Source organism: Brachyistius frenatus, unplaced genomic scaffold (assembly GCF_029030835.1).
Source record: "Brachyistius frenatus isolate BFR_SWC_R1_liver_20210118 unplaced genomic scaffold, ASM2903083v1 Contig_72, whole genome shotgun sequence".
NCBI classification, from domain to species: domain Eukaryota; kingdom Metazoa; phylum Chordata; class Actinopteri; family Embiotocidae; genus Brachyistius; species Brachyistius frenatus.
The window spans coordinates 366,664-384,042 of record NW_027210671.1 but is presented as its reverse complement, the minus strand read 5'-3'; the positions used below and the strand labels follow the sequence as shown (position 1 = coordinate 384,042).

The 17,379-nt window shown below is 39.7% G+C and overlaps 1 protein-coding gene across 2 annotated transcripts in view; it reads left to right on the top strand.

Annotated features, from left to right (window-relative positions):
- commd10 (COMM domain containing 10) overlaps positions 1–17,379 on the top strand; it is a 62,361-nt gene that overhangs the window by 3,091 nt on the left and 41,891 nt on the right. For both annotated transcript variants that reach the window (XM_069707742.1, XM_069707743.1), the window contains exons 4-5: positions 132–287; positions 3,283–3,393. In XM_069707742.1, coding sequence (XP_069563843.1) covers positions 132–287; positions 3,283–3,393 — 267 coding nt within the window. The remainder of the gene's footprint in view (positions 1–131; positions 288–3,282; positions 3,394–17,379) is intronic.

Here is a 17,379-nt window from a genome sequence, read left to right as displayed (position 1 = left end):
TGTTGGGCGTTAGAATAAAGGGGTTTTATGAATACTGTATGTATACCTGTACAGTACACCTGTAAAAACTTCTTATATGTAATATTTGTTCTTATTAACCTCCCCTCCCCTCCATTTCCCTCCCCCCTCAGGCAGTGTATCATAACATAAAACCGGCCTCTCTGCAACAGCAGCTGGAGATGGTTCATCTAAATGCGGACAAGGCTGAGATGTTCTCTCAAGCCTGGGCCACAGCTGGACCTGAGCTGGTGGAGAAGCTAAAACGAAATATCTTTGCCCCTAAGAAGGTAATAAACATGTTTTTTGTTTTTTTAAAGTCCTTGTTACCATCAAACTGTTTTCAGCACTGAATCTGACCTTTGAAAACCTGCCATGACGCCACTGTAACACAAACCATTTGCACGCCGTTTCAAAACGAATGCTAAAAGTATTTTGCTTCCAGACTTTAAGTCATTATATTCTACTTCTGTCATGATTGGAGTTCTCTTGAGACATTATAACAACATCAGACTGTCCAAATTAAGACTGACCTGCTTTTGTAAGAACTCTTAGAAGAGTTCTGTCAAAGCTCACACAAGTTGTCACATTAATTTTAAAACGTATTTCTGTCTATATCTCGATTAAACAGTGACACTTCAAAGAGCTTTTCCTCTCAAAGACAAGGGAATTAAGATCAAACACAGAATAAATATGCAGCATGTACGCATTATGCCGGAGTTGTTGCTGCTGTCATACACTCAGACGTCTCACCTGCCTGTGTCTCGAGTGTCTCTCTCTCTCGCCCATGAATTTGTAAACTGAAGGCCGTGACAGTGATTCATCCTCGAGACGCCCTCTGCTAACTGCTTTGACTTGGAGCAAAACAATTTAACCATATAACTATAATAATACTAATACTATAACACCTACGTAACTGACTGTTTGTTTTCTCTCATCCCCTTTCCCTCTTAAATAGAAAGCAGGGTTTTGTGTTTAGAGACTGTCAGCGACATTTGACTGTTTTACAAAATATATATCTTCCCAGTGCCTTTCAAGAAATCAGTAAATCAACTAACTGCTGCCTTTTAATTTCTTCCTCATATTTACTGAATAAAATGGACTGCACAATTCTTGCTCACTTTCCAATGATGATCGAATTAGCGTTGAACTATATAGCCACAACTGTTAGTCAATTACCATCAGAAATTTTTTGACATTTATGTAAGTGTGTCATCAAGAATACCAAACATTTTCTGGTTGTAGCTTCTAATTGTCTGTGGGTCTAAGACTGTTGGTTGGACAAAATGAGACATCACCCAGGGGTATGGACAATTAGTATTGATATTGTCCTCTATATTCGGGCATTTTATAGACAAAACTAGAAAACAGCCACCAATCAATGAAAATAATTGCAATTACAGTAACAGTGGGGAAAAATGTGTTTTCCTATCGTGATCCAAAAATAAGAGAAAGACTTGATATATGTGACAATCTGGAAGTAATTTCTATTGTTGAAGAATGCGTTTCCCACAACCAACATGAACCAATGCAAAACAATTAAAATGAATACAAACCAATTTATGTCAATAATCTATTTATATATTCTCAGCTTCATTCATCTAAAAATATTTGCTTTTGAAACATTTCCCAAACACATCCACTTGTTGCACATGCGACAAGACGTCACAGTTCATCATTATGTCGGTCACTGGCAGTTGTCTGATTTGGACGACCCCGTTGGTTCTGTTTACAGTGAATGAAGAGATTTGCCTTCACCTACTGTGAACAGCGATGATTCCTGTGATTACCTGTTTTCTCTTGTAAAATGACGTAGCTCTTTCTGGGAATGCTACAAATGCCAGACGACACACCTACAAAAAATATACATTAGATGGGATTGGTATTGATGATGTGCTGTACTATTTGTCGTTTCAGACTCGTGATTTACTTCCATTTGTGTGTTTAACATCATGTTAAACTATATCATATGAAGTTATTTCATTGAATTTATTTTATTGTTTTTTTTTTTAAATCAATTAATTTGCATATACTGAAAGTAAAATAATTAAGACATCATGAAGTTGTGAAATTTATTCACGCTAATTTGGATATTGTTCCAGTCGTTCCCAACCTCACACCTGTCCTCCTTTGATGCTGTGGAAGCATCCAGGACCGATAAGTCACACAAGCTTTATTATTATGGCCTCTCTCTGCATCATAAAACACTTAACTGCCCTGCCTTGACTCAGTGCTGCTAATCTATCACCCCGCCACAGCTGACTGATGAAGTAGCTCTCAGTAAATCAGCAGGGCAGGCGGTGAATTGGTGAGATTGGTATGAGGAGACACGACAAGGTTTTTGTAGGACTGAAGCATCACGTAGGCCTTCCTGTTCACAATTGTAAGAGGAAAGTTAGGATGAGAGAAAGATAGTTCGACAACCTGCAGCTCGGAAGTAAGCCAACTGAAAGAAATTAAGATTTAAATTTAAGGTTTTATAGTCGTAAATCTACATTAGTGCCATGATACATGATGGCTGGAAGTCATCTGGACTCTATATAGTTAGCAAACAAGACATTAATGACTTGCTCAGACTTTTTTTCAGCTGAAGAAACTTGTGAATAGGTTAGCATTCTTGTCACCAGTTAATAAATACATAAATTGACAGTTCTTTACTTAATATGTAAAAAAACAAAATCTCGGATAATTAAACCTGCAACTGCTAGTTGATTACTCTATTAAAAAAAAAAATTCTGCAACCGTTGTGATAAAGGCTTCATTGTTAAAAGAAATACCAAACATTTAATGGTGACAGTGTCATATGTGAGGATTTGTTTCATTTCTTGGTCCTTCATTATAGTGCATTGATTATGTTTGGGTTTTAAGCTGTTAATGACATTCAAAAAAACAGTACAAAAATAATGTGACCATAAAGTTACAGAGGAAAGATTCAAAAGTTGATATACTTTTTTTGACAGTTTGCATTGTCATTTATAATCATTAATTTGTACAAGTGTTACATTGTGATTAATAAGAACAAAGCATAAACACAACAGTAATATGGTAATAAGGAGGTGGACAGTGAAACATTTAGGTCAAATAGTGATAATATAATTGGGGAAAAAGGGCAAATTAAACATCACTATATGCTTAAATCTACAGTATACGTGCTTCCATGCTTATTTTATGGGGAAAGTGGCTTTTCTTTTGAAAAAAGTTGTCTGGGGAATTTATTAAACAGAAAAATGTTTTATTTTCATGAATATGTTAGTCTTAAAAACTGGCCCCATTTGTGTGTTTCAGCTGGAGTATGTCGGCTGGCAGTTGAACCTGCAGATGGCCCAGTCCAGCCAAGCCAGACTGAAGTCTCCCAGTGCTCTCCTCCAACTGGGGCTCCGCAATGAAGACTCTGAGGTATGAACACAAACAGTCAGTATGCACACAGTACACACACACACTTTGTAAGTGTCATTTATGAGTTTTTTCTGATCTGCTTCTCTTTTTCTTTCACTCCTCTATCATAAACACACTAATTATAAAAAACCTTACAGTGCACTGTAATCAGAGAGCTGCTGTGTGTTTATACCAAATGAGAAGCATCTCCAATCTGTTCCTCTTTCTTCGTTAATAGATGGTAATCCCATTGGTGTCTATGTAGACACAGAGGTAGATGTACATCTGGCTCCAAAGTAACTGTAGTGTAAAAAGCAGGGATCAGGGAGCTTGTTATCTGAACCCTCCAGGGTTCTTTGTTCTCTCCAGAGACTTAACTCTGCTGCTAAAATTTGACACTGTTATTGGGAGGTTGTATTGTAACTAGCATTGAATTGTAGGCATTAATGCACAGCATATAGGCTTGTTTACAGTATGTTTTTGATTTTGTCTAGATGTCTGCCTTATTGAGGTCATTAGTGATGATTCTCAATCTGTGCATACGGCAAAGTCTTATATAATGCATTTTTTGCTGCAGCGTCCTAATGAGGCCGAGCCTTTGATATTTGTTCTTTTAAAGGAAAATACTAAGAAACATGATACAAATATGGTTTTGACTTAGACTTTTTCCACTGTAGCGCTTCCGTTTTCCCATTTCTTTTCATTTATTACAGTTTTTTTGGATCCCAATTAGCTAATGCCATGTACTTATTAGTCTAATAGCCAAGACCTCATGAGCCTCCCTCGCTCATTTCCTTCTCTTCCACTGGGAGAAGTAATGCTGTGAAGCTGTAGCAAAAGCAATGAGAACTCAAAAGGCTGTTTCTTTTTCACATTGAATGATTTTGAACCTTTGAAGTGTGCAAATGAATTGAAATATTTTCTCTAGGTCTCATGTTTTGATTATTCCAAGAGCCTCAATCTCAAATATGAAGAGAGACTCAGTTAGGTGCTGTTGACGTTTTCACAAATATCTGAAATACATTGTAGAAACTGTAACCGCTGCATAAAATCGTTGTTGGTTGGCACGGCTACTGAAATTTTTAGTTAAAGCTTCTGGGTATTTGAATGGCTTCTTTTAAAGCAGTTTTTTTTTCTCAAAATGGTGGGACTGATTATCCCCGGAGCCTGGATAGTGTTGTTCCAGCTGACTAGTCAAGTGTCTTTCTTGCATGCTGCTTTGTATTCAGTCCCTGGAGAATGCCGGCTCAGCCTAAACGTGGAATTAGGCATGACATATTCAAATTGCTGCCATCTTAAATGTGGGCCTATAGGCGTAAGCTAGAAAAAATATATGTTTTTCTTTATCTTTTTTAAAATGCGACATCGGTACAATTTTTTGGAATGTTTTGGACTATTTTCTGCTGTGTTTCCACTGGGCTTGCAAAAGAGGCATTCATTTATTCAAATCCACTTTCACAATTCCCCTTGTGGGAGGAGATAGCTGCAGGGCTAAAACAAGGCTGGTTAAAAGTGTAAAGGAATCAACTTCTGAACACCACTGAGGTGCATATCCACCACCAACCTGCAGGGGGCACTGTTGCCTCACAGGTTGGAGAGCATCCTTCAGGGTCAGTAAAGTATGAGATGGATTGGATTCCTCCTTTAGCTTTGTATTAAGGCAATTTGAGTGTGCAGAGTCTCTTTTTTTTCTTCATTATTTCCATCTGTGTTTTTTGATTAGAGTTTCCTGACAGTAAGTTTGTTTCCTTCCAAATTCTCTGAGCTTTGCTCAGTGCAACTTCTGGAATGCCAAAACACTGCAGTGACTGAGAAGTAAATTAGTTGTGAATAAAATGAAATTCAGCTGCAAGTGTCATACTAATTACAGTGCAGATTTATAACACCCTCAGTGCTAACTGTCTGAAAGAGAGGGGAAGGCAAAACTGCAAATAGGAGACATTAGAGGATTAAGAAGCTACTAGGAGAGACTGAAGGGTGAGAGACGGGGTGGAAAACAAATAAAAAAGGGACATTTGGTGTACAATAATGACAATGAAGAGGATAAAAAAAGAAGAGTAAGGCCAGGGTATCCTTCTGTATTTTATTGATCGCTACTGTAGGAACCCAAGTGGAGAGTTCGAGATTCTCCCAACTGACCAGCCTCCTACTTCATTAGCACTCTCCCTGAGGAGGAGGAGGAGGAGGGCTGCCAGTACTTCACATCTCATATCCCAAACAATAAGTGACATACAGTATATCTGCAGTGCTCTGGATATGATGTTAGAAGACATACTTGATATTACAAATGAGTGCACCGCATTTCAGGATGTGTTTTATTTACATTGAAATATTTTTGATGAACGGGATATCATCCATAACCCTCCTCTGCCTCCAAAAAAATATGGATCAATAACATATATTGAAATTATAGGTCACTGTTTCTGCCTCCATGCAACAGTTATTGCAGCACCCCACCCATGCGAGCTGCTATTTTCCTAAAATTAATTTGTATCGGGTTTGTCGGCAAGTCGCTGTTTCCTGTATGAACCCTGAGGAAGCATTGCAGCACATCTTCACACAGGCAAAAATGTCCTCTCATCCAGTTCTTAATATTTAAACACTGATATCTAGTTTATCCTCTGAAGGACTGGTGGAAATGGCTTAATTCAGTTTAAGTGTGACACAAAACCTGTTGCAGAGCTTGTTATCCCAAAGGAGAGGGAGCTGAGGCAGAAAAACAATTTGATTGATCTGCTGTCAAAAGGAGAGACAAGTTGGCAGTGGTTGGATGGAGGAAGATCAGGATGCAGAGTAAGGACAAAAGATAGAGGAAAGATGGCAAAGAAAACGTGAGAATGACAACAGAGGGATGACAGTGAGAGAAGATAAAGATGAAGTAAGAGGGCAGTTGTTAAAATTCCTGCTGCAGTTCATCGTGGGATATAGTAAGTGGCAATGGTTATAACAGTAGTATGTATAGGATGTCTCTTAACCTCGGGGAGTTCAATTATCTGTTGTTAATGAGCTGCAGAGCTTCCCATTCATCAACACAGCAAAAGCAATAAGAATGTGTACTTTTATCGGTATTTTAAGAGGAGTTTTGGGAAGTAACTTGACTGCAGATTGTCAGATTTATTTTCTATTTCAGCTGCACAGACCTTGAAATAGAATAACACAAATCCTTTTCAATTCTGAGGTGTGCTATCTGTAGAGGCTTGGTCTTTGTGGGATGGAAGCTGTGCTTGAAGAGAAACAACTGAAACACCGGTGGCTTTCTGCCCAGTACCCAGTGTGTGTATACTTGACTCATGTGTGTGTGCAGCATCTCCCTTTCACTCTTTAAGTTGCTTGGTTTCTCCTTTCTCCTCTCCACTTTATGCGTGCGCCCTCTTGGGTCTCTCGCTTAGAAAACTTCAAAATATGCTGCTGAAGGATTATAAAAGAAAGAAACATAAAAACTGAGAGAAAATAATTGAACTAATTAATTTAAGTGTTTGCTTCTGCGGTAAAATTGGCAAATAAAAAGAGAGATAAAAACAACAACAAAAAACAAACAAACACGGCACGATTTTTCAAGAATAACTTTAGTAGTAAAAGTTGAAACAAGTGAGAATTCTAACCATGTACTTTCATCATCACACCATGTCCGGGCTACAGAGTGTTCAGCAAGATAACATTTCATGATAAATGTGCAACGTATTGCCCTTTTTTGATTATCAAATATTATAAAACATACAACTGGAGAAAGCAAAAATAGGCCTGAAGGGAACAAGAAAATAACTGCTAAGACAACAAGAGGGGCATTATACATTAAACATATGACGACAAAGTAAGCATTTCGGGGGCTATTAGTCATCTTCAAAATATTTGGCCACAGAATCAGCAGCTAAACGTTAATAAAACACTCACCTGCATCATTAGTTTGTGCAGTAGAACGTGTATATGGTGTCTGATGGTGAGAGGGTGAGGAGGATTTGAATGAGTGGATATCATGTTCTCAGCCGTTCTTAAAGCAGATCCTGCTGTGTGTTTTTGTTGTTTTAAAATACTTGGACAGATCATTTGGGCAACGTCATGCACGACAGGTGAAATGAGAAGAGCTACCATTTCCCAGACGTGTGCATCACACAGGCATCCCATATCATGTGGAGCAAAGTACCAGCTGCTTTCAGTGGACAGAGGCTCCAAACGGAGACATCTAGATCATTGGTTCAGAATCTAGTTGGGTTGTAAACAAAATGTAAAGTCAACCTATAACCTCTCATAGTTCCCACAGCACTGATCACCCAGAGGAACGAGTGTTTTTTACCTTTTAAGTTGAGGTGAGTAACTTTTGGAGACCTAAAGAAGTAAATTTATTAAGTATTTTGCAGGAAAAAAATAAGGAGTAGACAAATGGTTTTGTTCTTCTTCCTTATTGTTGTTCACTGTCTATCCTCCTTCCTATTCATAAACATACAAGTAGCCACACTTTTTGATGAGTCTGAAAGTTAAAATTTCTTTGCAGTGTCAGTGTCTCTTGTTTTGTGTCTCTTTCACGTGGCATTAGAATGAGCCACCGCTCCGCCGACCAAGGATTGACATTTATAATACAGAACTTCCACTCGCGAGGCAGCTGCAGCCGATTTCAATATTTATTGTGCACACGCTAGGGTGCAAAGGCACGGGTTAACAGCTAGTGAGCTAATGTAGCTGCTACAGGCTGGCGCCGACTTCAAAGGTTATCTTTAGTTGATAGCTTCAGACAGACTTGATGAGAATTGACAAAGCAAAGCTCTTCTGAGTTTCAAACCTCAAAGGGGAAAAAATTACTAAATGTAGCTCTAAAACAAATCCCAGACTTTTCCCAACAGATTTGTCTTATGTTCCTCCTATGACGCAGTTAGTAAAAATTTCTAAGACGTCTTACTCCTGGAGCTGCAGCCCCCACTGGACACCACCCAAGTACTTGTTTCATTTAATCTTAAATCAATTATCCACTTCTTCTTTGGACTGAATTTACTCTTTGATCAGTTGATAGGATTTCAAATCAGGCCGTATGTATTACTCTATACTACAAATCACAAGGGCTTTACACTCTGTACATCACACAACACCCCGTATCCTTAGACCCTCAATCCTGATGAGGAAAAACTGTCCTAAAAAAAAAACAACCCTTTAACAAGATAAAACAGGAAGAAATCCAAGTTGGACTGAGGAGGGATCTGTCTTCAAGGACAGATAGACATGCAACAGATGTTGTGTGTACGTGATTCAAAGAACATGATCCTGAATGACGTCAAAAAACTTCCAGGTGTTGCAACACTGAGAGGACCTGAGCCAAATGGTCTCCTTTCCACTATGGAGACCTGAGAGAGACAACACAAACATACAAAGCTAAGCTCAAGCACATCACTCCCAAATATCGGACAGGGAAACAAACACACCTAAGGAATGAGCTGAGTCTTCAGGCTAAAATCTAAAAGATCTGTCGACCAAAAGTACAAATACTTTTTTTTTTTTTTTTTTTTCCAAATTTCAGTACAGTATTTGCCTTCTTTTGTTGGTTGTTATTTTAAATTGAATGTTTTGGTTTTGGACTGTTTGTTGGTCAAAAAGAATTTGAAGATGTCACTTTAGGAATCAGTATTTTGTAATGAGCATTTATCACTGTTTTTAAAAAAAAAATTTGCAACATAATTTTATTTGGAAAAAAATGTAGAAAGATGAATCAATAATGAAAGTAAGTGTCCGTTGCAGCCTGACTTGCTTCCTTTTTGAGAAGATCAGAGGTTAAAGGTTAAGGTCAGCACCTCTGAGCTGGTAGAGACACTGTGTTTGGCTCTGGGTGATTTCTGTCTCTTAATGGATTTCGACTGAGAGGCTTCTGTCCAGGTCGTCTGTTTTTGTCTCGTCTCCTTTTGCACTGCACAACCTCAACTTTTCCAATCCAAATCAAATTTAAAAGAATCTTACCTGCACTCAGTTATTTCCTAAATGTCACGCAGCACAACCAAATCAATATATTGAAACACAAAACTGGAGCTGAAGTCAGACTGTCGACATTCCACTTCTTGAAGCACCTGAAAAGGAAAAGTGTTTCTTTGCCTCACTGTACCTGATGCATAACATGCTGTAGCACTTCAGTAGACTTTCAGTAAAAGTTGGACTTCAAGAGTAGCTCCAGCTGTATATTGTTTCACATTTCTCATAGGCTGAGTGCCTGTAAGCATCATACAAGCCCTGCTGTTAATTGTGCTCTTTCATACACGAGTGCTACTGAATTGTCAGAAAGAGCATATTTCTATCAGATCAGAGAGGAGCAGCATCCTTGACACCTCCATATTTGAATTATTCTACCTCAGTTCATGCTTTCAGTGTCTTCCTTTTTTTATTGATCCCAAAATAAATATCATAATGCAGTTCTTTCTTTTATTTGTGACTTATTCATGAGCGAATCTTCCATTTGTTATGGGAAATTTGTGTGTCAAGTTGTCCCCAGCTAGCTCCCAATCATAAGCCAACTTATTCCAGTTGGTGAAAACCTGCTTGTTTTTGTTATCAAAGCATCAGGCATGAAAGACTTTTCTTTTTATGATTCTAATTCATTTTCTCTGTTCTGGCTTACAGCACCACTGCTGTAATCACGGAGGAATGGAAGCTCTTTGTTCGAAGGCACACAACAACAACACACACTCACGCTCTGCACACATTTTAAACCCTCCCAGTGAAGGCTGTGACTTTATTTATTAACACTGTGATGAGGAATGCAATTAAACAGCCCGTTTTGACTTCTGCGAGGAGATGCTGTGATCAGAGCCTCCCTGAACATCGCTCCCTGCCTCACGTGTCTCCGTCAAACCAGCATCACCAGCAGCAGGCCAAACTTTGAACGCAACTCAAAGCTCTCCTTACATAAAGCCCTCTTCTTTCCTCCCACATGCTGTCGTCATACTGGCCCAAACAAACAACACATCCAGCGCCGATCCAACCTATTCATTTATCATTTGAGGGATTACATGGCCCAATCAATATATCGGAGAGCTCTGATGTGAATGGTACCATGTTCAAATCCTTCACACCGAGCCACCCACCAGCCGGCAGGGACAAAAGCAGCTTTGTCTCCGTCGCTACTTGCCTTGCTCTACATGTCCCAAGATGCTTTGTTGCTTTGTGTGCACATCTTTTTAAGGGTCTCCCTTTTCTCTCTCCATCTCCCTGTCTCTTTCTCAATCTCTCCCTCGCCCTTCTACTTTCCCACTGGTGATTTGTTTTTCTCCTGTGGGATTTGGGATCCCATTCATTGAGGAGCGCATTGTTCTCAGCTCTTATCCCTTCCAGTGGATGGGCCCCGAGAGGCAGAATGGGTGACTGTGGGTGCTCTCGTCTCTGCCTTCTCCCTCTCTCTCTCCCCCCACTTCTCGCCACCCTACTCCTTGCTCCTTGCCATACGATGATGTCATGGCTTTCATTTGCTCCCGGGGTACCCATTGATTCTCTCTATTACACACTCCCTATATCTCCCCCGTCCACCCCGTTAACCCCCCCACCGTCCCCAAACCTCCACTCCTGTTTTCCTCAGCCGGTCCCTTTCTCAAATTCTTTTGCTTCTCAAAAGGCGCCTTGGGGATTTGGGGATGTTTGGATGTTATTTAGCACACCCACGGTACATGCTTGACATCCAGATAGGAAAGCCATCAACCCTGCGAAATAACTGCAACTCCCATTTAAATCTCATTGATTTAACATTCCCCCTTTATTCTCACATCTCCCACTCCTGTGATCAGCTTTTATTTCTCTCCGGTTGTTCAGCCTGTTTTGTTTCACACCCAGTTTGTGAAGTAATCATTAATCCCCTGATAATGTGGTGCAATTTTGTTAAAGCCGGTAGCGATGGTTTAAAAAAAAAAAAAGGGCTTAAGAGTGAGATTTTCAGATGTGTGTGTGTGTGTGTGTGTGTGTGTGTGTGTGTGTGTGTGTGTGTGTGTGTGTGTGTGTGTGTGTGTGTGTGTGTGTGTGTGTGTTTTTTCTTCACTTCACTTTTTTTGTTGGCGTTTATTTTAGAGAAGCTGCTCTGCCTCTTGGTTGAACTATGCCGGGGTGAGAAATGTACTTCAGTTTAAACAAGGCGCACTGATTGCAGAAGCCCAGAGCCAAATCACATCCATTCATTCCATTGAAAGTTGTCTGATAGGCATACACGGGGTAAAAAGGCTTTATTTTTTATTCAAATGACAGATATTGGTAATAATATAGACATATTATCACATTATGAACAGGTTTGGGTATTTATTCTGTTGTGATCTTTTGTATTCTGACTTGTCTTTGTCTGCTTGCTTCACACTGTGATGACATATAATGGCAAATGAAAGGATATGAGCTATAGGCCTCTTCCCTGCCTTGAAAAAATGATTATAATGAGTGGGTTGCAGCCTGGCACTGTTGTCATCCGACATGCAATGATAGGGCACAGAGAGCTTCCTCCGCCCGTATCAACAAATTGTCACCAGTGTCTTACTGAATGCCAAACCTCTTTGATGCTATTGTGGTATTTGACGGTTTTGCTGAAAGGTAAAACATTGCTTTGGAAAATGGTCTCTGGGTTTAGAGTTTGGTTTACCTGCAGCATGAGTGTAGTGCTCTACAGAGTACACAGTCACTATATACAGTGTGTAAAATAAGTATTGAACACGTCACCATTTTTCTCAGTAAATATATTTCCGAAGGTGCTATTGACATGACATTTTCACCAGATGTTGGTAACAACCCAAGTAATCCATACATACACAGAAACCAAAACAAATAAGTTCAGAAATTAAGTTATGTGTAATAATGTGAAATGACACAGGGAAAAAGTATTGAACACGCTTACTGATATTTATTTAATACTTTGTACAAAAGCCTTTGTTGGTAATAACAGCTTCAAGACGCCTCCTGTATAGAGAAACTAGTTGTATGCATTGCTCAGGTGTGATTTTGGCCGATTCTTCCACACAAACAGTCTTCAAATCTTGAGTACTTTCCATAGATTTTCAATTGGATTCAAGTCAGGTGATTGGCTGGGCCATTCTAGCAGCTTTATTTTCTTTCTCTGAAACCAATTGAGAGTTTCCTTGGCTGTGTGTTTGGGATCATTGTCTTGCTGAAATGTCCACCCTCATTTAATCTTCATCATTCTGGTAGATGGCAGCAGATTTTTTTTTATCTCAGTACATTTTTCCATTCATCCTTCCTTCAATTATGTGTAAGTTTACCAGTACCGTATGCTGAAAAGCAGCCCCACACCATGATGTTCCCACCTCCAAACTTCACTGTTGGTATGGTGTTTTTAAGGTGATGTGCAGTGCCATTTGTCCTCCAAACATAGTCTGTATTATGGCATCCAAAGAGTTCAATTTTGCTCTCATCTGACCAGACTATATTCTCCCAGTATTTCACAGGCTTGTCCAAATGTTGTGCAGCAAACTTTAAATGAGCTTCAACATGCTTTTTCTTCAGCAATGGAGTCTTGCGTGGTGAGCGTGCATACAGGCCATGGTGGTTGAGTGCATTACTTATTGTTTTCTTGGAAAAAATTGTACCTGCTAATTCCAGGTCTTTCTGAAGCTCTCCACAAGTGGTCCTTGGCTCTTGGACAACTCTTCTGATAATTCTTTTCACTCCTCTGTCATCTTGCGAGGAGCACCTGATCATGGCCAGTTTATGGTGAAATGATGTTCTTTCCACTTCCGGATTATGGCCCCAACAGTGCTCACTGGAACATTCAGAAGTTTAGAAATGCATCTGCAACCAATGCCATCAGTATGTTTTGCAACAGAGAGAGCTCTTTGCTTTTACCCGTCATGAGATGTTTCTTGTGTGACACCTTGGTAATGAGACACCTTTTTATAGTCCATCAGTTGGGACTGAACCAGCTGATATTAATTTGCACTGACAAGGGGCCGGGTTGCTTTGTAATTACTGATAGATTTCAGCTGTTGTCTTGGCTTTCCATGACTTTTTGCACCTCCCTTTCTTCATGTGTTCAATACATTTTCCCTGTCATTTCACATCATCACTTAATTTCTGAACTTATTTGTTTTGGTTTCTGTGCATGTATGGATTACTTGGGTTGTTACCAACATCTGGTAGGGGAGGCTGTGGCTCAGTCGGTAGCGTGGGTTGCACGCTAATCAGAAGGTTGGTGGCTCAATCCCCAGCTCCTCCTGTCAACACACCCAAGTGTCCCTGAGCAAGACACCGAGCCCTAAGTTGCTCCCGATGGTGTACCATCGGTGTGTGAATGTGCTCCTGATGGCAGCACCTTGCATAGTGATCTGTCGCATGAATGGGTGAATGAGAAAAACCATGTTAAAGTGCTTTGAGACCGAAAGGTGATAAAGCGCTATACAAGTACAGACCATTACCATTTATCTGGTGAAAATTTCATGTCAATAGCACCTTTATTTACTGAGAAAAATGGTGACGTGTTCAATACTTATTTTACCCGCTGTATATACTGTATGCGTTCAATACGGGTCTTGGCTTTGGATGTAAAGCGCAAGTGAAACACCAAATGTTGTGCCTGCTGTGTAAACAGCTTTATTGTTTAAATAGAAGCAAACGTGATCTGTTAGACACAGGTGAGATAGACATCTAAAAACGCAGTTGAAGTCTACTGTGTAAGAAAGTAAAGTTTATTTAATGTAGCAAATTTCACTGAGCAAAATCACAAAGTGCTTCACAAAAGAAAGAAGAAAAAAAATGCAATAGAAACATGCAAAAACGGACTTTAAAACACATTCAATTACAATCACTAGACAATATCAGGCGGGACAAAGGCCAGTTTCAACAAATATGTCTTAAGCTGCTTTTTAAAGGCGTCAATAGAGCGTATGTATAAAGGAGGAGCGCTGCACAAAGGCAAACCCACCACTTCAAAAGCATAACCACCTTTGGTTTTCAGAGTGTGTGGAACAAATTAATAAATTCCGGCCAGAAGACTTAATTGACCGACTGGTGGTATTACGATGGAGAAGGTAATCCATATATGCAGGCCTTTTAAATTGAATCCTGAACCTGATGGGCAGCTAATGTAAGGAAGACAAGGCAGGTGGGATGCGAGTCATCCTGCTGGAACTGGTCTATAGACTCGCAGCAACTTTTTAGACCATTTGTAGACATTCCAGAGACGACTTGCTGAGACAGGCGAGGAGAGAATTCACAGTAGTACAGCCAGGATGATATGAAAGCACGACCGATTATTTCTAGACAAGATGTGAGGAGTACAGACATGTTTTTTTTTTTTTTTAAACTTGTTATATGATGTAACAAAAGCAATCAAGTTCTCCAGTGTCAAGCAAATGTACAAGAACTTTGTCTAAATAAAGTGCAGTAAATATCTGATTAAAGAATAAAAAAACAAATTAAACTATAAATCTGACCCAACATTTATTGCCAGGTTTTGGTACTTAATTTGTCGTTTTCCCGTCTAGCACGGCTCAGTAATCTGACATTGTATTTTGTCATTACCTGAATAACATAGGAGAGAAATAGAAAATATGATTGTCTCTTGTCATAACTACAGCACACCATATTTATGTTCTTGCTGTGTGTTGTAGGTTCTGGATGAAATGTTTTTGCGTTATTGGACGATTAGCTGCTGTTGTCTCTGTAAACTCTCTCTCTCTCTCTCTCTCTCTCTCTCTCTCTCTCTCTCTCTCTCTCTCTCTCACACACACACACACACCCCTCCCACACACACACACACACACACACACACACACACACACACACACACACACACACACACACACACACACACACACACACACACACACACACACACACACACACACACATATTTCTTTCGTCCAGCTTCTCTTCCCTTGTGTTTGAGAGCGACAGTGTCTACATACCATGGGGACACAGGGTGGCTGCCTTGGCAATCGTCTAGTTCTGCCTCACCGTGGAAAAAACAGGCCTCAGCAGCGTTACTCGTCTTGTGCAGGAACTCTCTTTAACACACACACTTCAGTTGCTCCATGACCCCCCACTCTCACCTCATGCCAATCTAATACATTAAAATGCCTACTGTTTCAAAATGGAGGCCTTGGCGAAAGGGGTTGAGTGCCTCTTATCCTAAAACCTGGCACACCGGTGGTTAGTTCGGGCTCACACTGTAAGATGTTGGCTAGCTACATCTTAAGCCACCCCACACACATTTAGAAGATTAAGGTTTGACGCAGCTTTTTCAGATGCTGTCTCAGTGTCATGTTGTTGTAAGCACATTCAGAAGTTTGTTGGAAGAAACTTTTAAAGTTTTTAAATTTACTTTAGCTGAAATTTAGTTTCCAAGTTTTCAGGGTTTGTCAGTCACAAGCAAAGGCATGAGTGCCATATGAAAAAAGAGCCTGAAACTCAAATGGAAATATCTAATATTAGTTCATTCAATACATATGCATGACAACTTTCCCATGATGGCTGCTCTTCAGTGGCAACATCGTTTCCCAGCCTTGTCGGAGAGGAGATAGGAGAGTGTCTGGGCTTGGCAGCAGAGGCCTGTACATGACATGGCATCTTCCCTCTTGCTCCATATCAGGCAACAGTAACTAGCTGCCACCACCATAATCATCTTGTTATGGCTCACAAATGGCTCGTGTTCCTTGGCTTGTTTATCTTGGCGCTTGAGCTGGTGGCGTCTCCATTTCCCCTGGCTTGCAGCGTCAAGCTTCCTGATTTAGAGGCTCTTAAACACAAGTCGTTTGGGTTTAAAAAAAAAGACCAAGGGAGGCATTTTAAGAAATGACTGGCAATGTTAGAGCAGTAAATGGATGAAAATATCACTTGTTTTTTTCTGTGTTCAACTCCAGCTGTTATGGTTTGATATAAAGTGATGAGTTGAATTTATTACAAAGCCTCAATACTAAACACACCAGCACCACTAGTTTTTGAAGGTTGTCCAGAGCGGACGAATTAGAAAGGCTGGTTTCACATTGTAGTGCAGGAAAAAGGTGTTTTTTTTTCCAATATGTTTGTCAACTTTTCAGTGATATGGTTGAGTTCTTACAATATTAGGAAAGTCTCCAGCCCAATTTCATTAGACAACAAGTGAGATTAGCACAAGTGTTATAATTTACATATCCCCATAATTATGCTCTCAAATGATGAGGGCCCTAGTATAAAATAATGATGTAGCCTGTGTTAACATGCGGCATTTATGACTTCCAGTCACATTAATATTAAATACTTGTGCACATATCTTAAAATAGATGCAAAAATGAATGGTAATGATATCTGTATAGTGTGACTGACCTAACTGAGATACAAGTAAGGTAAAGTGCAAGGTAAGGACAACAGAGTAGAGAGAGACAGGCTTGTGCTGTTTATGAAAATGTTTTTCAGTTTAAGTTGGGGCTTGGTGATATGGACAAAATCAATCATCACAACATTTTAACCAAATACTTCAATATTGATATTCCAATGAAATAGTAGGTATGATTATTGGTACTTTTACAAAATATTTACATAAGGATATTTTTTTTTGGATAAATAATCCTCAGTAATATGGATTTAATGAGCAGTTGTGATCTGGTTTATTGCTGCACACGGCTTGACTAAACTCCATGAGACAGAGGACAGAACCAGCAGCTGGTAACTTTGCTGAGAAGTTGGAGATGTGAAACTTTTTCATCTAACAACTCACCGTTGCTGCGCCTTCTTGTCCCATTACTCCTTGGAATATTTAAAGCTGATATGCCACCACAACAAATGAGAATAATGACTGTTGACTTGTAGATGAATTTCTGATAAGTAATCGTGGCCAGTGCTGCTTTTCCTTTGAACGCTTCATAATAGAAGCCACACAATGTTTCGGCTGCTGAATCCTTTTAATGTGAAATAACGTCACTAGAAGTAGTCGATGCTAGAAGAGTGCTTTCAATTTGATTGATGAAGTCCCATGAGCAGGATTTGTGACAAAATAACGGATTTGGGAGCCAATCGTGGTCCAATAGGCAACTTATACTACTGTGATGTGGAAACTTAAGGCTTTTATTGTACATACAT